This window comes from Stomoxys calcitrans, chromosome 5 (genome assembly GCF_963082655.1).
Source record: "Stomoxys calcitrans chromosome 5, idStoCalc2.1, whole genome shotgun sequence".
Taxonomy (NCBI): Eukaryota; Metazoa; Arthropoda; class Insecta; order Diptera; family Muscidae; genus Stomoxys; species Stomoxys calcitrans.
In genome coordinates this window covers 28214031-28238658 of record NC_081556.1, presented here as the reverse complement: position 1 = coordinate 28238658, position 24628 = coordinate 28214031, and the positions used below count along the sequence as shown (strand labels likewise).

Here is a 24628-nt window from a genome sequence, read left to right as displayed (position 1 = left end):
AAGTATATATATTTTTGATTGTCGTGACATTTTAAGTCGATCTAGCCATGTCCGTCCGTCTATATGTCGGAAGCACGCTAACTTTTGAAGGAGTAAAGCTAGCCAGCCCCTTGAAATTTTTCACAAATACTTCTTATTAGTGTAGGGATTGTAAATGGGCCAAATCGGTCCATGTTTTGATATATCTTCCATATAAACCGATCTTGGGTCTTGACTTCTCGAGCCTTTGGAGGGCGCAATTCTCGTCCGATTTGGCACAAATTTTGTACAACGGGTTCTCCCATGGCCTTCAACATACTCGGCAATATGATCAGAATCGATCTATAGCTTGATACAGCTCCCATATAAACTGATCTCCCGATTTTGCTTCTTGAGCCCCAAATCGGACTATAACTTGATATAGCTCCTCCTCCGTCCTTATTCATTATTCTTTGTTTGCCTAAAAAGAGATACTGCGCAAGAACTCGACAGATGCGATCCATGGTGGAGGGTATATAAGATTCGGGCCGGCCAAACTTAGCACGCTCGTACTTGTTATCGTTTGAAATATGGATGATGAAAAATTAACGATAGAATCGATATTTATCATTAAAACTATCGAATGTTGCGATTATCGATCGTTTGCCAGCTCTATTTTTTTTTTTTGATGAAATAATATATTTAAGTTGCCTTTAGAGTTTCATTTTAAGGTTTTGATTTCTTCTCATTTTGAGAAATATATTGTCTTAGATTTTAAGGTTTAAGGCACTGCCTAGGATTACCATATTTTATTTTTTATAAAAATTTATAAAAATTGAAATCAAGGATATAATAAACCACATTGTGTTATATGTAAACGAAATCACAAAGTTTAAAGTCTTAGCAACAAAGAAAGCTGAAAATGGTTTTTATGTTTGTTCACAGCAATATATCCTAGATTCTCTCCCATCAGAACATTTATAAAGTAAAAATTGATTGAACGAATATGTTGTTCTCAATCGTTTATAAAGAGTATTCTAGAAAACAGAGCTACCATATTTTTGTTTAAAATAATTTTTTAGTTTTTTATTTACAATTTTTGAAGAATGTGTTAAGTTCTTTTCTAAGCAAACATATTTACAAATTGTTTTAAAATAATATATATACATATTTTGTTGTCTTAAATAATAAAAAAAGTTTCCAGAAACGAATTTTTGTTGAATGTTAATAAAAAGCTTCAAAGAATGCATTTTGAATTTAATGGACTAGGCCAATGAAATTATTTTGTTTTTTAAATATATAAGCCTTGGTTTTGTTTTTCTAAAGTATATGATGGAGATATGAAGCTTCTAAGTTGGGAAGCCATACCAGCATTCTAACCAACAAATGTGTCATACAATCCCTTTGAGTTCTAAGTTTAACAACCCGTTTCAAAGCTGTTCTGAATTTAATTTCTAAGATAAGTCCATTTTTCGTTTTAATTTAATCAAGGTAAACCTAATTTAATTTATTGTTTTTTTTTTATTTTGTGTAAGTTTGTACTGTTTTGTTAAGTATATCAAATGTTAATTTGAAAATATAGATTTTTAGTTTTAATGTAATTAAGTTTTTTTTTTTTTTTGTTGTACAAAGAAAAACTAGATACTCGTAAAAGTTTTTAGAACTAACAAAGCTTTTGGCTTCTTGCATAAAACCCCGTTTACACTGCACTTTAAATCCGGACTTAATGGCTCGATCATCTGTTTCCCCTTTAATAAAATCAGCTGACGAGAGCCTTAAATCCGGATTTAATGAGCAGTGCAAACGGGGTTTAACACATTTTGTTTAGAGATTAAAATATTTTTTTCTTTTTGTTTTTGAAATATTAGTTTTAATTAAACAAGCATGCACTTATCCTTTTGTTCTACATTGTTTTGTTGTTTTTCCCTTAGAGACCATATCATTTCCTAACACTCCATCTCATATAATCGTTCATTCATACATCTTTCGCCTACATGTCATATTTTTGTGTTAACTATTTCTCCATCTATAGCATTCATTAACACTAATTTACAACAACAACAAAATAATAATTAAAATTAATCAAAAAACATTTTTTTTTCTATTTCTCTCAAATTTCTAGGCGAAAATGTACAAAACGGCGATCATTCTGAAGCTCATTTGAGCACTTTTTCACACAGCAGTAAAGAGGTAAGTGGATTAAGCGCAATTTCATAAACTTTTCTTGTTGGCTTTTTTTGGACAGTATGATTTTGAATGAGAATAAAGTAGATGCCGGCGAAACCGCATGCGTGCAATACGCACAAGTAAAAAAATCCCCCTTAAATGAAACATGAAAACTTGGAAAGAAATGTTTATTTTTTGGTGTTGTTAACAGCAAAGAGGTTCTTCTCACTCTCTTTGGTTCACAGCAACTGAAGTCATTATTTCCCTTGTTGTAGAAATCCACAAAAAGCGTTTTTTTACAATAAAAAGACATATATGTTCTACCACCAGCGTTGTGCTTTGTTTTTGATCAACAAAGAGAGTGAGAAGAAGAGGAATGGTACGGGTGATTTACGGGATCTCAAGAAACCACTTTTAAACACAATACATGTATGAATCAGGTGTTTACTTACTTTTCCAGTAAAAATTTGCAGGAAAGTAAGAGCCATTTTACTCTCTTTAAAATATTTGCAAGCAAAAGTACGCGAACGACTTCCAGCGAAAATTTGCATAAAAATAGCTGATTTTTGTTTTGGTTTGTTTTTTTTTTTTTTTTTTTTTGCTTGCTTGAAAACATTTTTTTTAAATAAAAAATGCTGGCGATATTTGTAAGGTATTTTCCTTAAATAAACGTCAATTTATTGACCCAAGAGTGAAAAGGCTAGAAGGGGAGCCATTTGGTGCATATAAGTGATCTCGATGCCGCTGTAGAGCCATAACAAATTACCGTCAATCCCATGGCAGCCGGTTGTACGTACCGTATTGGCCCGATGGAGTCTTTCAGTGTATAATACACTGCTACAACAACAACCGTGCATTATCCGTAACGTCAAGTCGAGCAAGGCGCTGGTCCCAGACCGAATCTCTACACTGATGCTGACGAATCTGGATCTGCCTGGAGTCGAGTAACTTACAACTGTCCTCAGCCTGTCTGAACACTGTTATAGTACCCGATGTTTGGAATATGGGTAGTGTGATCCCACTACTGAAACCTGGGAAGGACACGAGCAAGGGGAAGTCGTACAGACCGATCTGTCTTCTTTCATCAATAGCCAAGACGAATGAGGGACTACTCCTTCCGATCCTCCCGTTGGACAATTTCCATTGGTCGAGCATCTTCTGCTGGAAAATAAAGTACGCGAACGACTTCCAGTAAAAATTTGGGCAAATTTGCACAACACAGCTATTATTTTCATGCTTTTTCCTGTATTTTTATGTGGCGCGCACATCTTGTTTACTTTTGATTTTTGACAAACGTCAAAATTTGTCAGTGTAAGAAAAAATGGTCGATTGGCACAGCAAAATGAAAATTTTTTTCTCACCAGTGTAAAAAACAACCCCTACGTCATTTTTACATCTTACCCTAGGAGATTGCTATCATTCGACACATGCTCTTAATGTTCAAACAACTTATACTAAGTTCCGATCACGTTTCTTTTGAGCACTTTTACAGGATCTGTCGTATTGTATTCGTATAAACTTGTTCTCATTCAAATCAACTCCTTGTTTTCATACATTCTTTATTTTATGCTCTTAATCATGTTTATATCTAACCCAAAATTCATCCATTGCTTCATTATCTAAGACACTTTTGCGCGGTGTTGTGTACTAACAAAACCACAAACGATATTCTCATTGCAAATTTCTATTACGGTTCCAGGATATTTCAACGGACGGTTCGCCCAAGAAAGACAAGAAAAAGAAGAAGGGCCTCAGAACACCATCCTTTTTGAAAAAGAAGAAGGAAAAGAAGAAGGCTGAAGCCTAAATGATGATGTATTACGACCACAACAACAACACCACGCCCTTAAAACATCCTTTTTATAGGAAGAATAAAAAAAATGATATTTTTTTTAATAAAAAACAAAAAGAAAAACGGAAACACATAAGAAATACATATAAAAAAAAACTACCTAAACACACTGGATATAAAAGAAAGTAAAAAGTGGAAGAAAAACGTGTTGTTCAATGCCGCTAAACACACGAATAAAAACATAAATAAGCGAATGCGCAGTTACCGAGTGCCGACAACATTTTCAAATAACAAAAAAAGGAGGAACAAATAAATCCACGGGATTTATTATTTCAATGATTATGTACTAGTGTTTAAGTATATGAAAACGTGCAAAACAAATCAACCCCCCCATACACGCCCATACCCTTTTTATTATGTGTTAAAAATTATTTTTGTTTTATATCTAAATATATATATTTATATATATATACACACATACTTTATATATATTATTATATTTTTTTTTGTTTGTTATCCTAAAAACAAAAAAGTGCAAGCTAAATATTGAAAAAAATTAAAACCTAAACGTATGAAACGATTAACGAAAAGAGAGGCATAATAGCGAATAGGAAAAACAGTGGAAGAGACGCAGTTGTAGAAACCAAGGTAGATTAATAGAAGGTAGAATCTATTGCCTAACAACAAGTGCCGTTACTCCAAGTATCATATACGTCTGTGTGGCCTGGAATATAAATTTAGTTGTTTCAGCTTGTATCTCGTGGTATTGTAGTATTTTCTCATTAATATAACAATATTGTGATGCTTTTTATTGTGCAAGAACAATTATAGGTCGATGGATGGATTGCAAACCCAACTTCAATTGTGTTGCCATCAGGCAAATTTGTTACATCTATTTTCCATATCTGGAGCTGAGAAAATGTCAAATTTTATACTTATTTTTATTTCATGGTTTTATCTCCTGGCAGCGCACCTCTAGTTAAGCAATGGTCCATGATCCTCCCCTTAAGGCCTGGTTATGCTCTCGTAAACATACCGTAAATGTAGGAAAACGAACGTCTGTCAACCGTAAACCGAAAGTAGAATTCAGTAAAAACAAAATTTTACGTTCCGTTTTCGTGTCAGGTGATAAAATTTGAAGTTTGAAGAACAAAAAATGTGGCAATTATTACAATTTATTACAAATAATAAAGCTTAATTGGTTAGCCCACCATGAAAAGGTGGCCAGTCTGAACTCTTGTATAAAGTAAATGTTGTGAAAAAAGTGAGACATATGTGATAACAAGAAATCACAAGAAGAGAGTAGGAGTAAGCGCCAATACGGCGGTATCGTATTCGCTAATGCATGTTATCACTATGTCATGAAACTAAGGTTTATTCAGAGATTCCCCCTCCACGCACTTCGACCTCACTGTACTAGAGCCCACGACCTTGAGGGCCGCCATATACACATACTGATTTCGACCCGGCACACGATGATTATAAGCACCACATCAATTGAAACTCTGAGCTCCAATTTGTTTGGTGTTCATTGTCATTGCGAGAAGCTCAGCTTAGAGCTACCGGGGAGTCCACAGGTTGCGATTAATGAAAGGTTTTGTATACGGAGTAGCTGCAATTGAAGTCGTGGACAATCAGCGGTATCGAATGAAGAGTCTAGGTCGGAGGCAGGGCGGCAACGGCTCTTGCTTAAATACGGAGAGCCTGTGATACGCCATCTATTGGCGTCTTTTAATAACCAATAGCCATAACGTTCCCGCGGCGATCGGTGACCGGAACGAGCTTGAAGAGAATCACTACCTCCACATACCTACAAATGTGGCTACAACATCATCAACAACAACTGATTTCGAAAACTGTAAATCCCTTCCCAGAATTTCTTTTGCGTCTATCGTAATGACCATAGTTCTCCCTGAAATGTTGTGTTGTCGCAGTATAGTCCCAATCCGGTCCCTGTCTCCTGAAACTCTCCTCAGTCGGACCACCGCATCCATAGTGCCGTATTCTGTCTCCCCGTGCGGCAAAGGGCGGTGACTGTCGGACTCACCTCTTCGTTGTTAAATGCCCTCTCAATATTGGAGTAGGCCGCCATTGCGAACTCCTTCAGTTGGAGAGACGTCTCAACTTCAAGCATCACTGCGTGGAGGGCCGTCTTCTCCGACATGCCCTTGAGTTATGCCTGAAGTCAGACTCTCCCACCTTCAAGTCTTTTTTTGTTAAAAAAAAACTGTTTTGTTTGAAATGTCAAATGCTACGTTTGGTAATAAGCATAATTGCCTTTTTACATTTATAATACATTTGTTCCACATTTACACTACATTTGCGAGAGCATAACCAGGCCTTTAGAGTTCTGGCAAAATAAAAACCTTTTGGAAAATGGCATTCAATTGAACCTGCCATCTATTGATCTACCTTGTATTGAAACGAAGAGCAGCTTATTAATTTAGTTGCCAAGATGCCACAAGGTTTATGTGAATCGTTCTAACGGCTTTTTAGTTACTATTAAAACAAACTCAACAGTCTAGGGCTTTTATCTTTAAATTCAGCTCAGAAGGCCTTTGGTTCGATAAACTAAGCTTATGTGGTACTGGCATACGTTTTTTTTCGGACAACAAACCCCATTCTATTTAATATAATATTGACAGATGATATAAAAAACAACAAACATATACATACAATCACCCACCCTCACTTACACACCGCCACCCCCTAAAACCCAGTAACAAATGAAAAGAAAAACACAATTTTTTATATAAAAAAACAAAATATTCAAAAACAGTTCAGCATAAAACACACAATGTAGTAGTTCTAAAATACATACAAATGATACCATCTTTATAACGAAACCCAGCATAGGAGTATACATAATGAGAAAAAAGTGAACAATTGAAATAAATTTATTCTATACAAAAAACACAAACACACACACACACACAAACAAAACTGAAAAATTAAATGATTATTATTATTACATATATATTAAAAAAGAGAGTATATATTTAAACAAATTATTAAGATTAACAAACAAAAATGTATAAAACAAAACAATAAAACAAGAAAAAAAAAGTACGCTTTAGATATTTTTTTCAAAAAAGCTCTAACAAATTCAAAATAACAAAATCCAATTTCACCAACAGTTTGAAAAATTATAGCCCAGAATGATATAATACCCCACAATATTAAAAATAGACAGTTAATAATTCGAAATTAAATTCCCTTTTCTACATTTTTATCGTTCCCTAACACTCTCTAAATGGCCATTTCCTTAAAACTGCAGCTAGAAAATACCCCGCCAGTCACATAAAAAATACACCCTTTGACACAATCACTGAATGCCCGATAAGTATACATATATATATATATGGAAGAAATACATATATATATTTAATAAAGGAAAACATCTAATAAAAATAATTTAGTGTATGTAATATATGTGCTATTTTAAGTAAAACCGTGAAAAATCATTAAATTTTTGCAAATATTTATATATTAAATAAAAAAAAACAACAATCACATTTTTATATATTAAAATCAAATGAGAATTAAACAAAAAACAAAAAGAAAAAAAATAAATAAATATTTTTTTTGATGCTTCAAAAACAACAATTGCAATAATTTATATAGTTGAAACTTTTAATTTAATTTGCCCTGAATCATTACTAGTTTTGATTTTTTGTTTTTTGTGGAGAAAACAATTGATTGCTTTTTAATAAAATTTTTGTTGTTTCTCTAACTGCTATCAGTAAAAAATACATTGTTTGGTCAGTTGATCATCGTCGCTCGGTTATCCCGACTTTTTGTGGCCGTACCGAGTATACCGGTTTTTGAAATACTGTATACTTAATATTGTTATGATACAACGGTTTATGGTTAGGTAGGTTTATAGTGGCAGTCGCCAATCAAAGTCCCTTGATAAGTTAAGTCCATAATGATAGCTCAGGAACATGAGATGAAAAAAAATGCCTTCTAGTTTCTAATATAGAACAAAACACATCGCCAATTCAAACAGGGCCTTATTCTCACATCCGTTATCAGCTAATACTAATACTAATTGGTTTATGGCTTATGGCCATTTTAGACCGTACATCATGATCGTACTCATTGTGTGTACGTGATGATTACAGCTTTTGTCTAAAACGGTACATCGATTTTTTCTTTTCTTTGATTTTATTTAATTTTTCATACTTTACTTCTCATTTCTTAACCTGATTTGCCACAGAACGTGTTTTTCAATATCTGTCAATTAATGATTACACACTTATTTGCAAACGGTAGTCAATTGACGTCATTCATCGAAAAAAATCAAATGATTTTGATTTTTCAGCCATGACTGATAGTTATGTGTACATGTGGCGAATACACCTTTGTTTTCACCAATACTATTACAATGATCATACATCAGATGTGGTCATTCAATTGTGACATTGAATCTTCTTATTTTCGATTACATTGGGATGTAGTGTTTCGGTTATCGATTACTTCAAAGAAACTTAGAAATATGGTTATTGCATTCTAATACACAATGAATTAGTCTACTTGCTACATGCTAACGTATATGAATAAAAACCAAAACAAAATTAATAATTGAAATTAAAGACATCCTCTTGGTCTTTACTATCGCTTACAGAGCATGGTGGTCTGTAAAATATAAATAACTTATAACTAAATAACATTTAAAACGAGATAAAAAAATACTCTTTTACATAACGTTGACGTACAGTGCGGTATGGTATTACCAAATAATGAAAGAAAGTTTAAAATATGTTAATATCGCAGATGTGTGTGTGTATATAAGCAATCGAGGGCTTACATGCATAAGGCAGTTCGTTCTACAACTTTGTTTTGGTTTTTAATATAGATATAACGATGTAAAGTTGTCAACTGACAACGCAATTGAAATATGGTTGCCATCCATAATCGATAAAAAAAAGATAAACCAAGCAAATGGTGGTTGTTTGAAAAAGTTACAACATGTTTTAAACAATATGCTAGTGTTTTTTTAACGAAATGTAATTTTTTACAATAAATTGTTGTTTTAACTGAAAGAGAAGTGAAACACATGAGGCTTACATGGCCTTTATCACAGCCAAAGGTGCTTCTCCAAAGTAAAATGTATAACTGGATAAAGTTAAGCCTTTTCTTGAAAAATATCCTACCGCAACAAATTCAGTGGGTAATAGACACGTTTTTTTTTTTTTTTTGTTTGCTTTGTTCATGTTTGTAGACTGTTTTATCATTTGGTTTGCCAATTTTTGGGTTGTTTTATTAACTAGTCTAGCGGATTCGCTAACTTATGGATAAATAAAACGCTCTTCCCGCTAAATGCTTTGTACTTCAGCGTTGGCTACACTGACACACATCAGAAATAATCGGCTGTGTTCTGAAACTCACTTTAGCTAGTAAAACGAAAACTTTTCACTTTGAGTTGTAAAAAGAAAAATCATGATTTAATTTTTCGAAGGGAATTCGACAAACTGCTTTTCCCCGCTATCACAGAGCAGCAATTTTGCCTTTCCAGAACGTTTTGTCATACACAAGTTTTAGTTTTGTCATACACAAGGAATGATGACACCATTAACGGTGATTTCAAGGTAAATTCATTTACAGGTACCGTACCGCAAACAGCTGAGTACAATTTTTGTTTTCACGGAGTACACTAACTGTCAACGAGTTTTCGTAACATTCGGTTGCATGTGTGCATTATAGTAAAGAGCCATAACACACACAAACTCAAAATCAGAGTTGCACCAAACACTTATTTTGACACTTGTATGAACATCCATCTATACGCATGTACGCTTGTGTGTGTCACTTAAATCCCCAATAACTCAGTGTAAACGGATAAGATTTGTTTTTGGATTTAGTTAAATCCAAGTCATAAAATTTTCAATGTAAACGTACTATAAGTTAATTTTTGTCCAAAATAATGGATCAAAAATGTAAATATTTTATAATTTTTTTTTTATTTTCAAAATAACTACCTCAATGTCCTATTTTTTACCTCATTTCTCGAAAATAGTCGAAAATTGGTTGTAAATTGTAAATTGGTGCTGGCAAAAACTCGCACATTTCTATTCGAAGTTTCGTATAGAATTTTTCGATAACGATCGCAATAAGTCGGTTACGGATTCGGGAATTAGGTCTAGGTCTTTCTTGAATCGAAAGATTAAAGCTGAATTAATTCTACTTATCGATATGGGGCTCCCGGGGCTCTCCTGTTTACATCAAAATCGTGCAAGTATGCTTCGCAGATGGCATCTGTACATTTCAGAGTGTATCTGTACATTTCAGAGTGTATCTGTACATTTCAGAGTGTATCTGTACATTTCAGAGTATATCTGTACATTTCAGAGTGTATCTGTACATTGCAGAGTGTATCTGTACATTGTAGAGTACAGATGTACATCATAGGTGGTATCTGTACATTTTAAAGTGAGATTTTTGTTTGTCTACAATTGGCTTTGCCTAATCGGCTCTCTCAGGTATAGACGATTTTTTTTCCGAAAAAAACATCCACCACTGCCGTATATAGATAGCTTTGCAAAAACCTTTGTTTCTGATCCACTCAAGAGCACAGCTAATACGTGTGTATTGTATAGTGGGATAAACTACTTACTTAGTCCAAAATAGCATCTAGCCAATGTGGTTCTCCTTATTATCTCAAAACTGATGTCTTGTTTTTTTTTTTGGTATTACCAAGATGAATAATGTCACTGCCTATCTCAAAGTTCTAGTTGTCAACATTCTGTGTTTGCTTGGTTCTAGCTGACGCATTGAGAGTGTTTACACTAACTATAGTAGATATTTACGAAACTAAGACCACAGGCACACTAGGCAAGTTTACTTGAAGCAATTCTCGTGAATTCTTTTGTGAAAAAAGATAAAAGGAAAGGTTAACCTTTCAAATCACATTGCAAATTGCAAATTTTGCCCACGCAACACTTTTTATACCCTCCACCATAGGATGGGGTATACTAATTTCGTCATTCTGTTACTCCTCGAAATATTCATCTTAGATCCCATAAAGTATATATATTCTTGATCGTCATGACATTTTAAGTCGATCTAGCCACGTCCGTCCGTCTGTCGAAAGCACGCTAACTTCGGAAGGAGTAAAGCTAGCCGCTTGAAATTTTGCAAAAATACTTCTTATTAGTGTAGGTCGGTTAGAATTGCAAATGGGCTATCTCGGTCCATGTTTTGATATTGCTGCCATATAAACCGATCTTGGATCTTGACTTCATGAGCTACTAGAGGGCACAATTCTTATCCGATTTGACTGAAGGTGTTTTACTATGTTGAGTTTGGTTTAAATCGTTCCATAACCTGATATAGCTGCCATATAAACCGATCTGGAATCTTAACTTCTTGAGCCACTAGAGGGCGCAATTCTTATCCGATTTAGCTGAAATTACGCAAGACGTGTTTTGTTATGACTTCCAATAACTGCCAAAAATGTTTCAAATCGATCGATAAACTGATATAGTTGCCATATAAACCGATCTGGGATCTTGACTTCTTGAGCCTCCAGAGGGCGTAATTATTATCCGATTGACGTGTCAAATATGGTCCGAATCGGTCTATAGCCTGATACAGCTCCCATATAAACCAATCTCTCTATTTTACTTTTTACCCCCGTAAAGGTCGGCCGAAATAGTATACAACGACTTCTACTATGGTCATCAATATTCAATTCAATTATGGTCCGAATCACCATAGCTTGATACAGCTCCAATATTATAGCAATTATTTTCTTTAGTCCTTTGTTTGCCTTGTATGGCTCTACCTTGAACTCATTTTTCAATATATATTGCATCCTTTAACGGGATATTTTCAAATCTTTAGCTATTAGATTGCCACAATGGTGTCGATTGCGTTCAACTCCAGCCTTCACTCGCCACACCGATTCAGGTGTTGTTGTTATTTGTTTTAGACATTATTATGACGATTTATAGTTGAAATACACAAACATTTTGTTCACTTTGATATGTTAAAGTTCGCCAACAAAAGCCGGTTGTGATTTTCCAGCCAAATATAACGCAATCACACTTTTACGCTTGAACTCTTTTTTTTAATTCAGAAACAAATGCTGTTGGTGTCTTGTTAATAATGTAATGAGCTGTCAATAAAACAAATATCATGTAGCTGTAATTTCTAGTTTGAACTTAAAATTTCCACAAGTAGAATTGCCTAGTGTGATGAAAGACTTGGCAAATCTATCAATCGATTTAGGATAGTTTTATTTGTGAAAACTTTTTATAAGTCGTCATTGAGCGCTTCGCTTAAAGGCTGGTACTATAATCGCTTTTCGCGATATTTTTCACCGATAAATTTTTTTTAGTTAATAGATATTAAGCTGATTTCATTCAGTAGGACTTTCCCTCTTTACTTATGGTAAAAAATTTAATAAAATTGTTATTTTATCATTGTTCTTGTGTATCGTTCAAAAAAGTAATCATGAAAAACCTGGGTTTTCAACGGTGAAAAACGAACATAGTACCAGCCTTAAATTGATAATATCCAAAAAAAAAAAAAACAAAGTAAAATGCTATAGTATCCAAGATATATTCATTTAGAGGTAGTGGCAGTTGCCCAACAACAAAATATTGAGTGCACTATCTGTCAAAATCAGCGATTAGTGCAACTCTGATTTTGTGTATGTGTACGCGCCATTTTTCATTGTTTGTGTGTGGTATGGTTCTTAACTACAATATAATACACACACAACCAAAAGCTGTCGAATATACCTTACCTAACGCATATTGTAAACTCGATTTAGCATTAGTTTTTTACGTTATGATATCAAAGGAGAAAGGTCACTTTGCAATAACGTTTGGTTTTAAATAACCAAATATGTTTCCATCTTAAGGTTATTAAATCCATTCTATAACTGCCATAGCATGTAATTTGAGAAGAACAAAAATCCATCGTGTTCTTGAAACCGACAATTATTAAAATATACATACCTATTTTAAATTTTAGAACTATGGAAATTGTGTTTTATCAAAATTAAAGAGCAACAAAACAAAACAATTTTCTTCTTTATTATTATTATCTTTAGGTAAGTGAGAATAAATCATAATAAAGATTTCAAAAAGACTAATACAAAGCATTTATATTTATTTTGCTTAAAGGTGGGTAGGTATAATAATAAAAAATTAAAAAAAGAAAAAAAAAACTATGAAAAAGTTTATATTTTTGTGGGGAAATTTGGCATTAATAGTGCTAGCACATGCTTACAAGCTCCTTTTTCAATTTATTCACGCAAAACTTTATGCCTTAAGCTGAATATTCGGTTCTGCTTTTCAGGCGGAATGCTGTCAAACTCCATATAAAAAAAATCGGCGAAACGTTGGCTACAAATAGGCGGAAAAGTGGTACTCCGCTTATAGTGAGGAAAATGGTAAAAAAAACTATTATAGTGGCATCACTTAAAGCTATTGCGGGCATCATTTCTGTGTGTTTCAGTGGTTGCTTTTCTTTTTTTATTTGATACAAAGTATATAAAATAGAGAAAACAATAAGTGCAGATAAAGAAAAGTGTTTTGGTAAGGAAACAAAAAACATTTGATTGTTGTTGTAGCAGTTTATTGTGTACTATCTTTCGTCTGCTTGATTCTGTTGAGTGTCAAGACCCAGGAACTCCGCGACTAAGATGGGGTGCGTCCACAGGGATCTGGGTCTGAGTCGAGTGGGTCTGGCCGGGCATTTAAACAGGTGACGTGTATCGTGCGGTCCCTGGTTACAATCGGGACATACATCTTGCACGTCGGCATCAATCCTAGCTCTGTGGGAATTGAGGCGGCTGCACCTGCCGGAACGTAATTGAGCCAGAACCACTCTGGTTTGCCGGGGGAGGTCGATTTCTTCGGGTGCAATGGGTGGCGGTCGTTCTCCAAGGACTTCTTTCCCCCGGTAGCTAATTAACGCGTCTGCTACCGTGTCTGGTATTCTAATTTGCTTTCGGAAAAGCCGCTGACATTTTTAATGGTTTCGCGAGCGAAATTTAACAGCAATCAAACACGTCCTCAGTGTACGTGTACGTGTTTGATTGCTGTTAAATTTCGCTCGCGAAACCATTAAAAATTTCAGCGGCTTTTCCGAAAGCAAATTAGAATACCAGTCCTTACTGCTGAAAATGCTGTACTAGAACCACTTACAATGTTATATTCATATAAGAGATTGGCAAAAATATGCTTACAATACCAATACCCGGCACGGGAAAACTATTAGTAGCACACGGGCTGGAACTCTGAGCCCCGATTTGTGCGGTGTTCATCGTTATTAAAAGAAGCTCATCTAAAAGCTGCCGTGAGCGTCCACAGGTAACTGCAATTGCAGTCATAGACAATCAGCGGTATCAAGTGGACGGGGTGACACCGACCATTGCTTAAATACTGAATGCCTTATAAAAATAGACATACCTATTTTAAATTTTAGAACTATGGAAATTGTGTTTTATCAAAATTAAAGAGCAACAAAACAAAACAATTTTCTTCTTTATTATTATTATCTTTAGGTAATTGAGAATAAATCATAATAAAGATTTCAAAAAGACTAATACAAATTCCCACTAGGCAGCCAAATGTCTGGACATTTCCTAATTGACATTTAACTTTTTATTTGCAGTATCATGTGTTTATTTCCAGACATATATGGCCTAATATAGACTTGAAGAGGTCTACTGTTTTGCTGTCATTGGCTATAACAGACGTCTCAGTCATTGCGCCCGTCATGACAGGTCACTGTCTAATCGTAATAACATGCTGACAGACTAAAGGTTGCCAGCAACGACTTTTGCAGAAGCCGTAGGAACATTGAAGAAGAAGAGACTATAAAACACCTTCTGTGTGTGTGTCCCGCACTAGCAGTTAGGAGTACCACTTTAGGTTCTCATTTCTTTGGGAACCTGTCTGATTTTGCGGATCTAAACATTCGCAATTTATTGGGCTTTTTAAAGCGATCCGGGTGGTTCAACGGTAGTAACTAGAAGGCATCTCCCTTCTTCTATTCCTGTGGTATCACAATGGACGAAAACGTCTAAGTGAGTCTGGTGGCAGACTGCCACTTAAACCTAACCTATCATGTATAAAAGCCACAGGAACAAAAGATTCATGATTATAAACGTGTAAAAAAAATAAGCCAATTAAAATTTGAAAAAATGAGCAAAATGTGAAAAAATGTTATAATCCAAACAAAGCAACTCTGTAATTGGAAAATTCCATCAGCTGGGCAAGTGAGCCAACCTTGTTAATTCAACCATGGGCAAACCGTTTGTTTTCTGTCAGGTAATCCGTACTTCGCAGTTATTTAGGCCGAAATTAAAAACAGCAATCATATTTCCAAAAACTTGGTAACCCTGATTGTCATTTTATAAATCCTGCATTTTAAACGAAATATGATAAAAAATAAAAGTATATATTAATTAAAAGCAAAAACTCGACGGCAAATGAAATAACATTCTACTACTATCGGTAAAAAAAAACTACATATATAGCTATGAAAATTGAGGAAGTCGGAGCTGGAGCTGATTTAAATGAATTGGCGCCAACAGCACGGCATATGATATTGTGCCAAGATATAAAAAAAGAATTAACATCACAGCCCCAAGATGTAAAGCCAGTAGTTATATCCGATATAATAATATCCCAAGGAGATATTGATATTCAATTCAAATTAAAAGATACTAAAGATTTTAACAGTGTTGCAACGTCTCAAGTGGAGCTTCGAGATCTTATTAGTATTCAAAATATAAGCAATCCTACAAACCAAAGCGATCAGGAAAACACCATTGCTACTGAAAATAGTTGCAAGGTCCCTACAGCTGTAAAAAAGTCTCGAAGACAAAAATGTAATGAAGGACAGGGCGAGTATTTGGAAAAAATGTCTGTACGAGGTCTAAGTATTCAGCAGTACCAATGTATAATAGATGGTGTAGCTTATTGTTTGCCATGCTACCAAAATAATATGTTAAAGTCTTTCAAAAATAAATACAGCTTTCAAAGACATGCTTATCTCTTCCACGAGGGAAATAATAGAAAAATTTTTGCATGTCCAATATGCAAGACTGAGTTCTCTCGACCTGACAAAATGAAATTGCATAAAAAGGATAAGCATGGCGACACAGATTCAGAAACACCATCACTAAATGTTCCAAAAATTTCCATAACTGGCAAAACTCGTAATAGGAAAACTAAAAAATCGCTACAACATAATGGAGAATGCGAGGCAAAGAATAATCCTGAAAAATACCATTCAAATGTGGCCATGCAAGGGCATACACACCAAGCATCCATCTCAGAGCCTTTATTTAGTGCTGGTGTTTTACCAGGAGGAGCAGAAATACATGTTGCATTGGGTAATGCTTTAAATCAAGACCATCAAGCAAAGAGCATAAACAACGTGAACCAAATGGCTACCGTAAGTAGTAATTCTCCTTCATCCACTCAACGCCAATATACAACCTTGTCAAATGTGGCATATTTACCAACACAAAATGTAATGAGCAGCTCATTGCAAAACTATCATGTTGTTGCAACAAGCCCACTTCAACCCAAAACCCTAAACCATCAAGTGCCCAACACGATTCACGCCAATTCATACAATATGCCAAACTTAATGCCTACATACACAATCAATCAAGTTCAGACTCCAAATGGAGTCCAGTTGTTGCTGACCTCGGCTCCATTAATTGCTTCGCAAAACCAGAACATCACGAATGGATCTCATTTGGGGAACAATATTGTCGCCAATGTTTCATCGCCAACAGCTAATGCTGTTATAAAGATAGAACCCGAAACACAACACGATTTAAACAACTATATTATGGTATCCAATGATCAGTTATTGAAAATCGACAATAGAAAATCTTCATAGGCAATTAAAATTTCTCATACCATATATAAGCATCAATTAAGTATTAAGTCCTTGAAAAAATTGACTGTAAAATTATATATTTTTTTATTATATATGGCTTTAATAGATTCTCAGGTTAATACAGCTCTAAGCTGGATTATATTTTCGCCGAATGTTCTTTTAAATAAACCAAATTCTCTACAAAGTATTTTAAAAATAACCTCAAATAACGACAAACGAAGTTAAAATATGCATATTAACTAAAACAATTTTCGAAAAAAACATTATAAAATTGGAAATGTTTACTAGAAATTAGATAGAAATGGCTTCATTTGTTAATAAAATCGTCTGCGCATGAATCTTTAGAGGAAATTTCGTTTGTGCTGCACTGGGGGTTCGTAGATTGGACATTAAAGTACTGTGAAAGATCACGCTATCAGTAGCTATTCAGCACAATGTTGTACTGGATAGCTCAGTAGAGAGTCCATCTGACTTGGCTCTGCATAGAAAAGCGATCGGGGCTAAACTTGAATATTTACCATGAATTCTGCCTCAAATTCATACAAATTAGCATAGTAAAATTAAAAAGGTGTGCTTTATAAAGTTCAGACGCTTTTTAAGGAATAGCGGGGTTATATTTCTCTCATATCATAGAGTGCTGTCCGATAAAAGTAAAAGCTCAATGATAAGAAACCTTTTTAGAGTCGAGTCTGAACGGCTTGCCGGAGAGCGACACCAAAATGTAATCACTTGGCTTAACCTTATTCGGCGAATCCTGGTTCATGGCTGAATTATTGAATCAATGCATTATAAAGGCAAAACGAGTCGTTTGCCTTTATAATTTGTGTGTTCATGTACTCAAAAATTTCTGCAAATTTATACAAATTGTTACTGGAAGTCGTTCGAGTACATTATTTGCCAGCAGAAAAGAGTCGGAGATTGCGTGAGCAAAAGAGAGTAAAGGCTGTTCTCACTCTCCTGCAAATTTTTACTGGAAAAGTACGCGAGCAGACCTAATATCAGCTGACTAGAGCCTTAAATATGGATTTTATGAGCAGTGTAAACTGAGTTTTTGATCTGAACAATGGCTGAATTATTTAAAAGTTGTCTCATAAAAAAAAACCATATGGTTGGTCTGTTCGCGTACTTTATTCGTTCGAAATTTGTGTGTGTGTGTGAGTGTATACGTGTGCAGAAAGTTTGCATACATGAACAGAAAATATGCGAGAAAAAAGATAACAAAGAGAATGCAAACAAAAATTTTACATCTTAATACGATGATTGAATTAAGAAGGTTGGGTCACTTGGCCAACAACAACGAAATCAACGATACAACCCTATAAGGTCCCACTAGGCTGTCAAATTTCTGGACACTTTCTATTTGACATTCTGGTTTTTTTTTTTGCATTATCATGTGTAGCAGCCACGATTATAAACGTGTAAATTATAAATTAATACAGTTAAAATGTGAAAAAGGAACAAAACGTGGATACAATTTTGGAATTAGACGATTCCATCTGCAGGGCTAGTGACCTAACTTTCTTTTGTGAACCATGCTTCATACCACCTAATCTCGTTGGCTGTTAACAGCTGCTCGCTTAAAATAAGCTTTAAATAATTCAGCCATGGGAAATGCTCCAAACGGTCCATCATCTTCACCACATGCCCTACACATGGTATCACTTGCCGCACGTATTCTCAAAAATACGCGAATGAACTCTATACAAAGTTTAATGGCTAAGGTACTATGTTCGCTTTCCGCGAAAATTTTCACCGATTACTTTTTTTAAATATTACATTTTAAAGCAAAAAAACTTAGTGATTTCATTCAGTAGGGCATTCCCTCATTACTACTAGAACAGTATTATTATTTTATCATTTATATTTGTGTTGTATTTCAAAAAAGTAGTCGCAAAAACGTGGGGTTTCAACGGCGAAAAAGGAACGTAGTACCAGCCTTAAGACGGAACTCGTGCAAGCGATTTATCATTCGATGTGAACGGTACATAAATGCGCTATAATACGCAATAAATTAATGCGCTCCACGCAAATGTTTAGGCTTACTTAAATTCTTACATTGGCAACACTGTAAAATCATATGGTTTGTATTAGTTGTACTTCTTCACTTTATAATTTTATAGACCGCTGTGAAAACGCGCGTGTAAGCTGTAGCATTATTATTTATTAGTTTTAAGTACATTCCTTAATTAATGCCGGTGTCATAAAACAATTCTGTGGGACACGCATTGAAAGAAAGGTAAGTTTAATTTTGTAGAAATGATTATCAATTGCAAAATTTAACTTTTGGCTTTCCTTCAAATTTTATATGGCTTATCAGAAGAGCATAACAATACGAAGAACACAACAAAAGAAGCAGAACAAGCATAAACAAAAGCAACCAAACGTTTACCTAAACGGCGGCAAAAGCTGTGGCCTGCCAGTCTGTATTTGCAGCAACAACAAGAACAATAAAACCCACCACCATACATATTCAATACAATGGGTCGCAGTCCCTCCCCTTCACACAGACGGCGTGAGAAAGAACGTACGGAACGTAAAAAAAGACGGGAACGTCGTTCACGAGAACGCGAACGTGGTGGCACTGGTGCTGATAGCGATGTGGAAATAGTGGCATCCAGTAGCACCGGTCGTAATTTAAGACGTCGATCACCACATCATCGTGAAAGGGAGAGGGGGGACAATAGAGAACGTGATCGTAGCCGTAGTCGTAGCCGTGGGCGTGGACGACGACGTTCGAGGTGAATAAAGCAAAGTGTAGTGTATTGAAAACCAAACAAAACAACGATAAGTATACTGATTTCCTTTTATATATATTTATATGCATGGATACACATTACTGTATATTTAAAAACATTTGCGCTTTAACGGTATTTAACAGGGTAACCCAGGTTTTGAAAATATTTCTTTTAAAACAACTCTGTAATTGCCTGTGTTCAGTGTTGGAAACTGTAAAGGTTTTGTTGTGAAATTTAAATTTCATCAAATTGCGAGAGAGAGAGTTTTGCATTTACTCTCTTGTCTGCTCTTCAGTGTGTCATTTATTCAGTGTTGTTATTAAATTGGACCGCCTCGGCATTACCACGTGAAGTGAAAATACACTCAGTTTTCCTTTAAAATACATAAATTGTTTCCCAATTGAATTTCATATCAATTGGAAAGTTTATCTGAAAGCGGAAGGACAAATCAGCGTAGATTTTATTTTGGAAAAGCATCAAAATGGCTTTGCGTGTGCAGTTTGAAAACAACGACGACATTGGCGTCTTCAGCAAATTAACAAACTCTTATTGTCTGGTAGCCATAGGCGGCTCAGAAACATTTTATAGCATTTACGAAGGTGAATTAGCCGAGACGATACCAGTTATTCATGCCAGTATCGGAGGCTGCCGCATTATTGGTCGTCTTGCCGTTGGTAATCGTAATGGGCTTTTGGTGCCCAACTCTACAACAGATGTGGAACTGCAGCATTTGCGAAATAGCCTACCAGATGCAGTGAAAATTCAACGTGTCGAAGAACGTTTGTCAGCGTTGGGAAATGTCATAGCCTGTAATGATTATGTGGCTCTCGTACACCCGGATCTGGACAAAGAAACAGAAGAAATTATAGGAGATATTTTAAATGTGGAGGTGTTCCGTCAAACTATAGCGGATAACACACTTGTTGGCTCATACACAGTTTTAAGCAACCAGGGTGGCATGGTGCATCCTAAAACAAGCATTCAAGATCAAGATGAACTTTCATCGCTCCTGCAAGTTCCATTAGTTGCCGGCACAGTGAATCGGGGAAGTGAAGTACTGGCTGCTGGCATGGTAGTTAATGATTGGATTTCATTTGTGGGCATGAATACTACTGCTACAGAGATTTCGGTGATCGAAAGTGTCTTTAAGTTGAATCAAGCACAACCTGCTACAGTCACAACGAAATTGCGTGCTGCCCTTATCGAAGACATGTCGTAAAATGTGTACGGAGATCAATATTCATGGAACCAAAGGAATGCAAGTTTTTCCTTATTTTGGAATTGTTTTAAATAGATTATGTTTTCCTTATATATTGATATAATTATACATATGACTTTAAAATTTCTGTTGTAATGAAATTTTATTTTGTAGAAAACAAATACTTTAAAACAATAAAATGTTGAATTTTTCTACTTCAATCTTGTATGTATGTATAACAAGTTCTGTTACTGTTTATTTGGCTATCCAATATTTAGCGCTAATTTTGGCACTTATTAAAGACCGGTTTTTTCATTTATTATGAAAAATATTTTATGTATTTAACCGAAAAGATGACCCTTATCTTCGTAAAGATTGCTTAGACATATATCCAATATTAGTCATCCTATATATATCGTGCTGTTTATTATAATACAGCTACTCAGTTTATGCTGAGTCGCAAAAAGCATGTCTGTCCTTGAAGTGGATTCCTGGCCTCGAATACTGTCGGGGAAATCAGCACTGCATTAGCTGGTGTGCTCAAAATGTCACTTTCCCCACACTCCTTGAAACAACTAACGATATATTTTTAGGGAAAATGTGAAAGCCAGAACACAAACGTATATTTATTTTATTCTTACTTAGATTACACCAATTTTTGTACAACTACGTTGTATTCGACAAAACTATCTAATTTTTGTGTAGACAATTGGGCTGGAGTGTCACCAATTACTCGCCTTGTTATTACGATTGTCTTAAGCATTCTAAATTGGACCCGGCCTCCCACAAAGATCAACCACTCTATACCGCTGACATTCTGCGACCGCGACTATCCCCTACTTTTGGACTGTAGCTCTCTGTTGAGCTTCCCATGATACCGATGAATAGTCAGGTCCGGTACTGCCGAGATAGAGCTATACAACATATACATATCGCCGATTGGCTGTTGTGTCCTGCGCATCACGTTTCATTACATTCTCACCTTGGTAACGACCAGCGGGGCATAGTTTGGCAGAACAGATTGAAGTCTCTTCGTTTTGCGCGATGAACGAGGATGCCCCCGCTAGGATTACGAGGAGGTGCAACAGCTCACCAGACATTTCCATTTCATCTCCTGATCTCCTGGGTGAAGTATCTGGGGAAGGCGTCATTTTTTTGGGATCAGACCACCTCCCCATAATATTCACCAACGATCGACCACTCGACTTCATAACCTCTGAGCACCGGATGTTTATCAATCAGAAAAAGGCCGATGGGGTCGGTGTCACAGAGTACACCAATTGCCACTTTAGTGACCTGATACTCCCCTCAGATGTGCTAATGGCTGAAAGAAAATTCCGAGAGATCATTAACACAGCAGCCTCTAGCTTTATACCAGCCGGCCATATTCTCCAAGTGCGGCCCAATTTCTCGGCGCAGGCATTGGTTCTCGCGGACGAGCGTGATGTGATTCGTTGCACGGCCCTACTAACCCCATAAAGCCAAAATCAGCGAGCTGAAACTGGAAATTAACAGGGTAGTCAACGAACATAACGGAATAAGTGGCTGGAACACTTGAAGGAATGTAACTTAGGTACCGTTTTAAGCAAGTTTAGGTCTACTGTTAAGTCAATATCGAACACCGGTAGACATGACAGGACAGGACCTCAGTCACTTTTGGCGACGTAACTGTGAGTGACCCGTAGAGATCCGTAGGTGGTTCAACCGTCAATTAATTGAGCATCCCGAGAGTCAAAGAGGTGATCCATCGATCGTATCCGTGGTCTCCGAGCCGATGAGCAGGCATCACAATTTACCGAGAGGAGTCGTACATACCGATTCTAAAGCAAAAACAATATTTTGATAATTGTCTCTATTATTTTTCCAAGTGAATTCATCGGAGATTTCACCATAATGAATTAAATTAGATTTTATGTACAAATTTAGTTCACCATTCTGAAATCAACAGTTCTACGAATACTCTGGTTCAGCCTTTCATTGAGATATAAATATTTGCCTTATCTTTTTTGTTCAATATAAGTGACCATTGTTCCTACTGTTTTGTCCACCACATTCTAAGTCGATCTAGTCATGTGCGTCTGTCTGTTAAAATCACGACTGCGGTCTAACGCGTAAGGCTACCCGCTTGAAATTTCGCACACACTTCTTGTCGATTACCAAAATTCAATATAATGAAATATAAATGAATGTTAAACAAGGAAAATAGAAAATGATACTTAATCTACTTGTACGGTGTGCTCAACATTATGACTTCTAACATCCATGATAAGTATTGTCCAAATTTGTTTAAAACCTTATAAGGCGATCTCCCAGTTAGCTTTCTACGGCCCCTAGAAGATTTAATTTTTGCCTGGTTTGGCAGAAATTTGGTATGTAAACTACAACTATTTATGTCCTTCAACGAAGTGCATTTTGTGTAAACTTTAAGCAAAATCCATGGTTGTGGGCTCCCAAGATTCGGCCCGGCCGAACTTAGCACTCTCCTAATTGTTTTATAATTCCTTTTTAACTTTAATTTCTATTGTAGATCACGTTCATACGGACGAGGTGGTTCCAGCTCAGCATCAACATCATCACGCCGCCGTGGTGGTAACACACGTACCGAACGCCCCAAAATCAGTGAAGCTGATTTGGAGGGCAAATCGGCCGAAGAAATTGAAATGCTTAAAACCATGGGTTTCTGTACGTTCGACACAACAAAAAATCGTAAAGTCGATGGCAATGATGTCGGAGAAGTACATGTAATCCTTAAACGCAAGTATCGTCAATACATGAATCGCAAGGGAGGTTTCAATCGTCCCTTGGATTTTGTAGCATAGCATTGCCATTTATATGGCATTTGTATGGCTACAACTATACTCATTGCTGCTTAATAGTTTTAATGTTATTTTTTGTTAAAGTTCATATCAATGTTATTGGCCACAATGGAATTTCTTGGTTGCTTTTATATTCCGCTGTGGCCACTAGCATTGTTGTGAACTCCCATAACAGATTACCTGCAATTTTATGCAATAGACCGGTTTACAAAATTTATCCATTTTTTACAAATCAAAATTTCCACCACCATACACACCTACCTCTCCTTCTCTCATAGTTTTATAGATTATAAGTTAGGATTTATTACTGTTTTCATTGTTTCTCCACAAAATTGTCTGAAACAAAAGAAAAAGTTTGATATTGATTTTGTTTATATTATAGTTATGTTATTTATATATATCGACTTAAATATAAACACGAATATGGATAAAGCGTCAAAGAATTGAAGATGAAATATCAAAAATTATATAGAGAATTGAAAAGAAATATTGAAAATTCCTTAGAGCGCACCTCTTTTTCTTTACAAAATTCGTAAAAAATGATGAAATAACTTTTGGTCTGTGATTTACTTTCTCTTCTCCCCTCAAATCAATTTGTTATTATCATGCAAACAAAAATCCCAATTAATTATTTGTTGTAAGATCCTTTTTTGGTTTTATCTACGAAATCTCATGATGAAAATTTGGGAAATTTTGAAACTTTATTAACCTGATAATAAGCAGTTTATTTTAGGGGAAAAGCGAAGCCCAGAACACACAAGACTGTTTTTTTTGACTGAAAAAATGCAATTATTTATACAAAAAAGTTGGATATTTAATTCACAAAGATCATTAGGACAAAGAGACAATTTTTAATTTCTCAAAAGGTTAGCGGTGGTACCAGCTGTTACAACTTTCTCGTTTGTTTCTCCTTTGAGACGAGCTTAATGATCGAATATTTTTCTTGCTATGTAAAAGGAAAGCCAGAGATCACAACACACCAACCACTGTGGGTGATGCGTTTCGTCCTGTATAAGGGAACTTTTCAACCATATTAGGTGTGAAGGAAATACGTGTGCAGAAAGTGTGCGTACAGGAGCAGAGAATA

At 35.5% G+C, this 24628-nt stretch overlaps 3 protein-coding genes across 12 annotated transcripts in view; all 3 read left to right on the top strand.

The window, feature by feature from the left end:
• The window catches only part of LOC106081501 (protein hu-li tai shao), a 102865-nt gene extending 96222 nt beyond the window's left edge, over nt 1-6643 (top strand). For 7 of the 10 annotated variants that reach the window (XM_013243501.2, XM_013243499.2, XM_013243500.2 and 4 more), the window contains 2 exons: nt 2081-2148; nt 3818-6643. In XM_013243501.2, coding sequence (XP_013098955.1) covers nt 2081-2148; nt 3818-3931 — 182 coding nt within the window. In that variant the 3' untranslated portion in view covers nt 3932-6643. Of the gene's footprint in view, nt 1-2080; nt 2149-3817 lie in introns of those variants that run through there. The other 3 variants (XM_013243505.2, XM_013243503.2, XR_001220375.2) reach the window with 2 other exon arrangements.
• A 12256-nt stretch (nt 6644-18899) lies between these two features.
• Nucleotides 18900-24054, top strand: LOC106081512 (U4/U6.U5 small nuclear ribonucleoprotein 27 kDa protein). Its single transcript, XM_013243518.2, has 3 exons — nt 18900-19028; nt 19110-19530; nt 23253-24054. Exons 2-3 carry the CDS (start codon nt 19271-19273, stop codon nt 23542-23544), a joined length of 552 nt encoding a protein of 183 aa, XP_013098972.1. The 5' UTR covers nt 18900-19028; nt 19110-19270; the 3' UTR covers nt 23545-24054.
• Nucleotides 19727-20946, top strand: LOC106081511 (eukaryotic translation initiation factor 6). The gene has a single exon (XM_013243517.2). It carries the CDS (start codon nt 20009-20011, stop codon nt 20744-20746), a length of 738 nt encoding a protein of 245 aa, XP_013098971.1. The 5' UTR covers nt 19727-20008; the 3' UTR covers nt 20747-20946.
• Nucleotides 24055-24628: the final 574 nt, after the last annotated feature.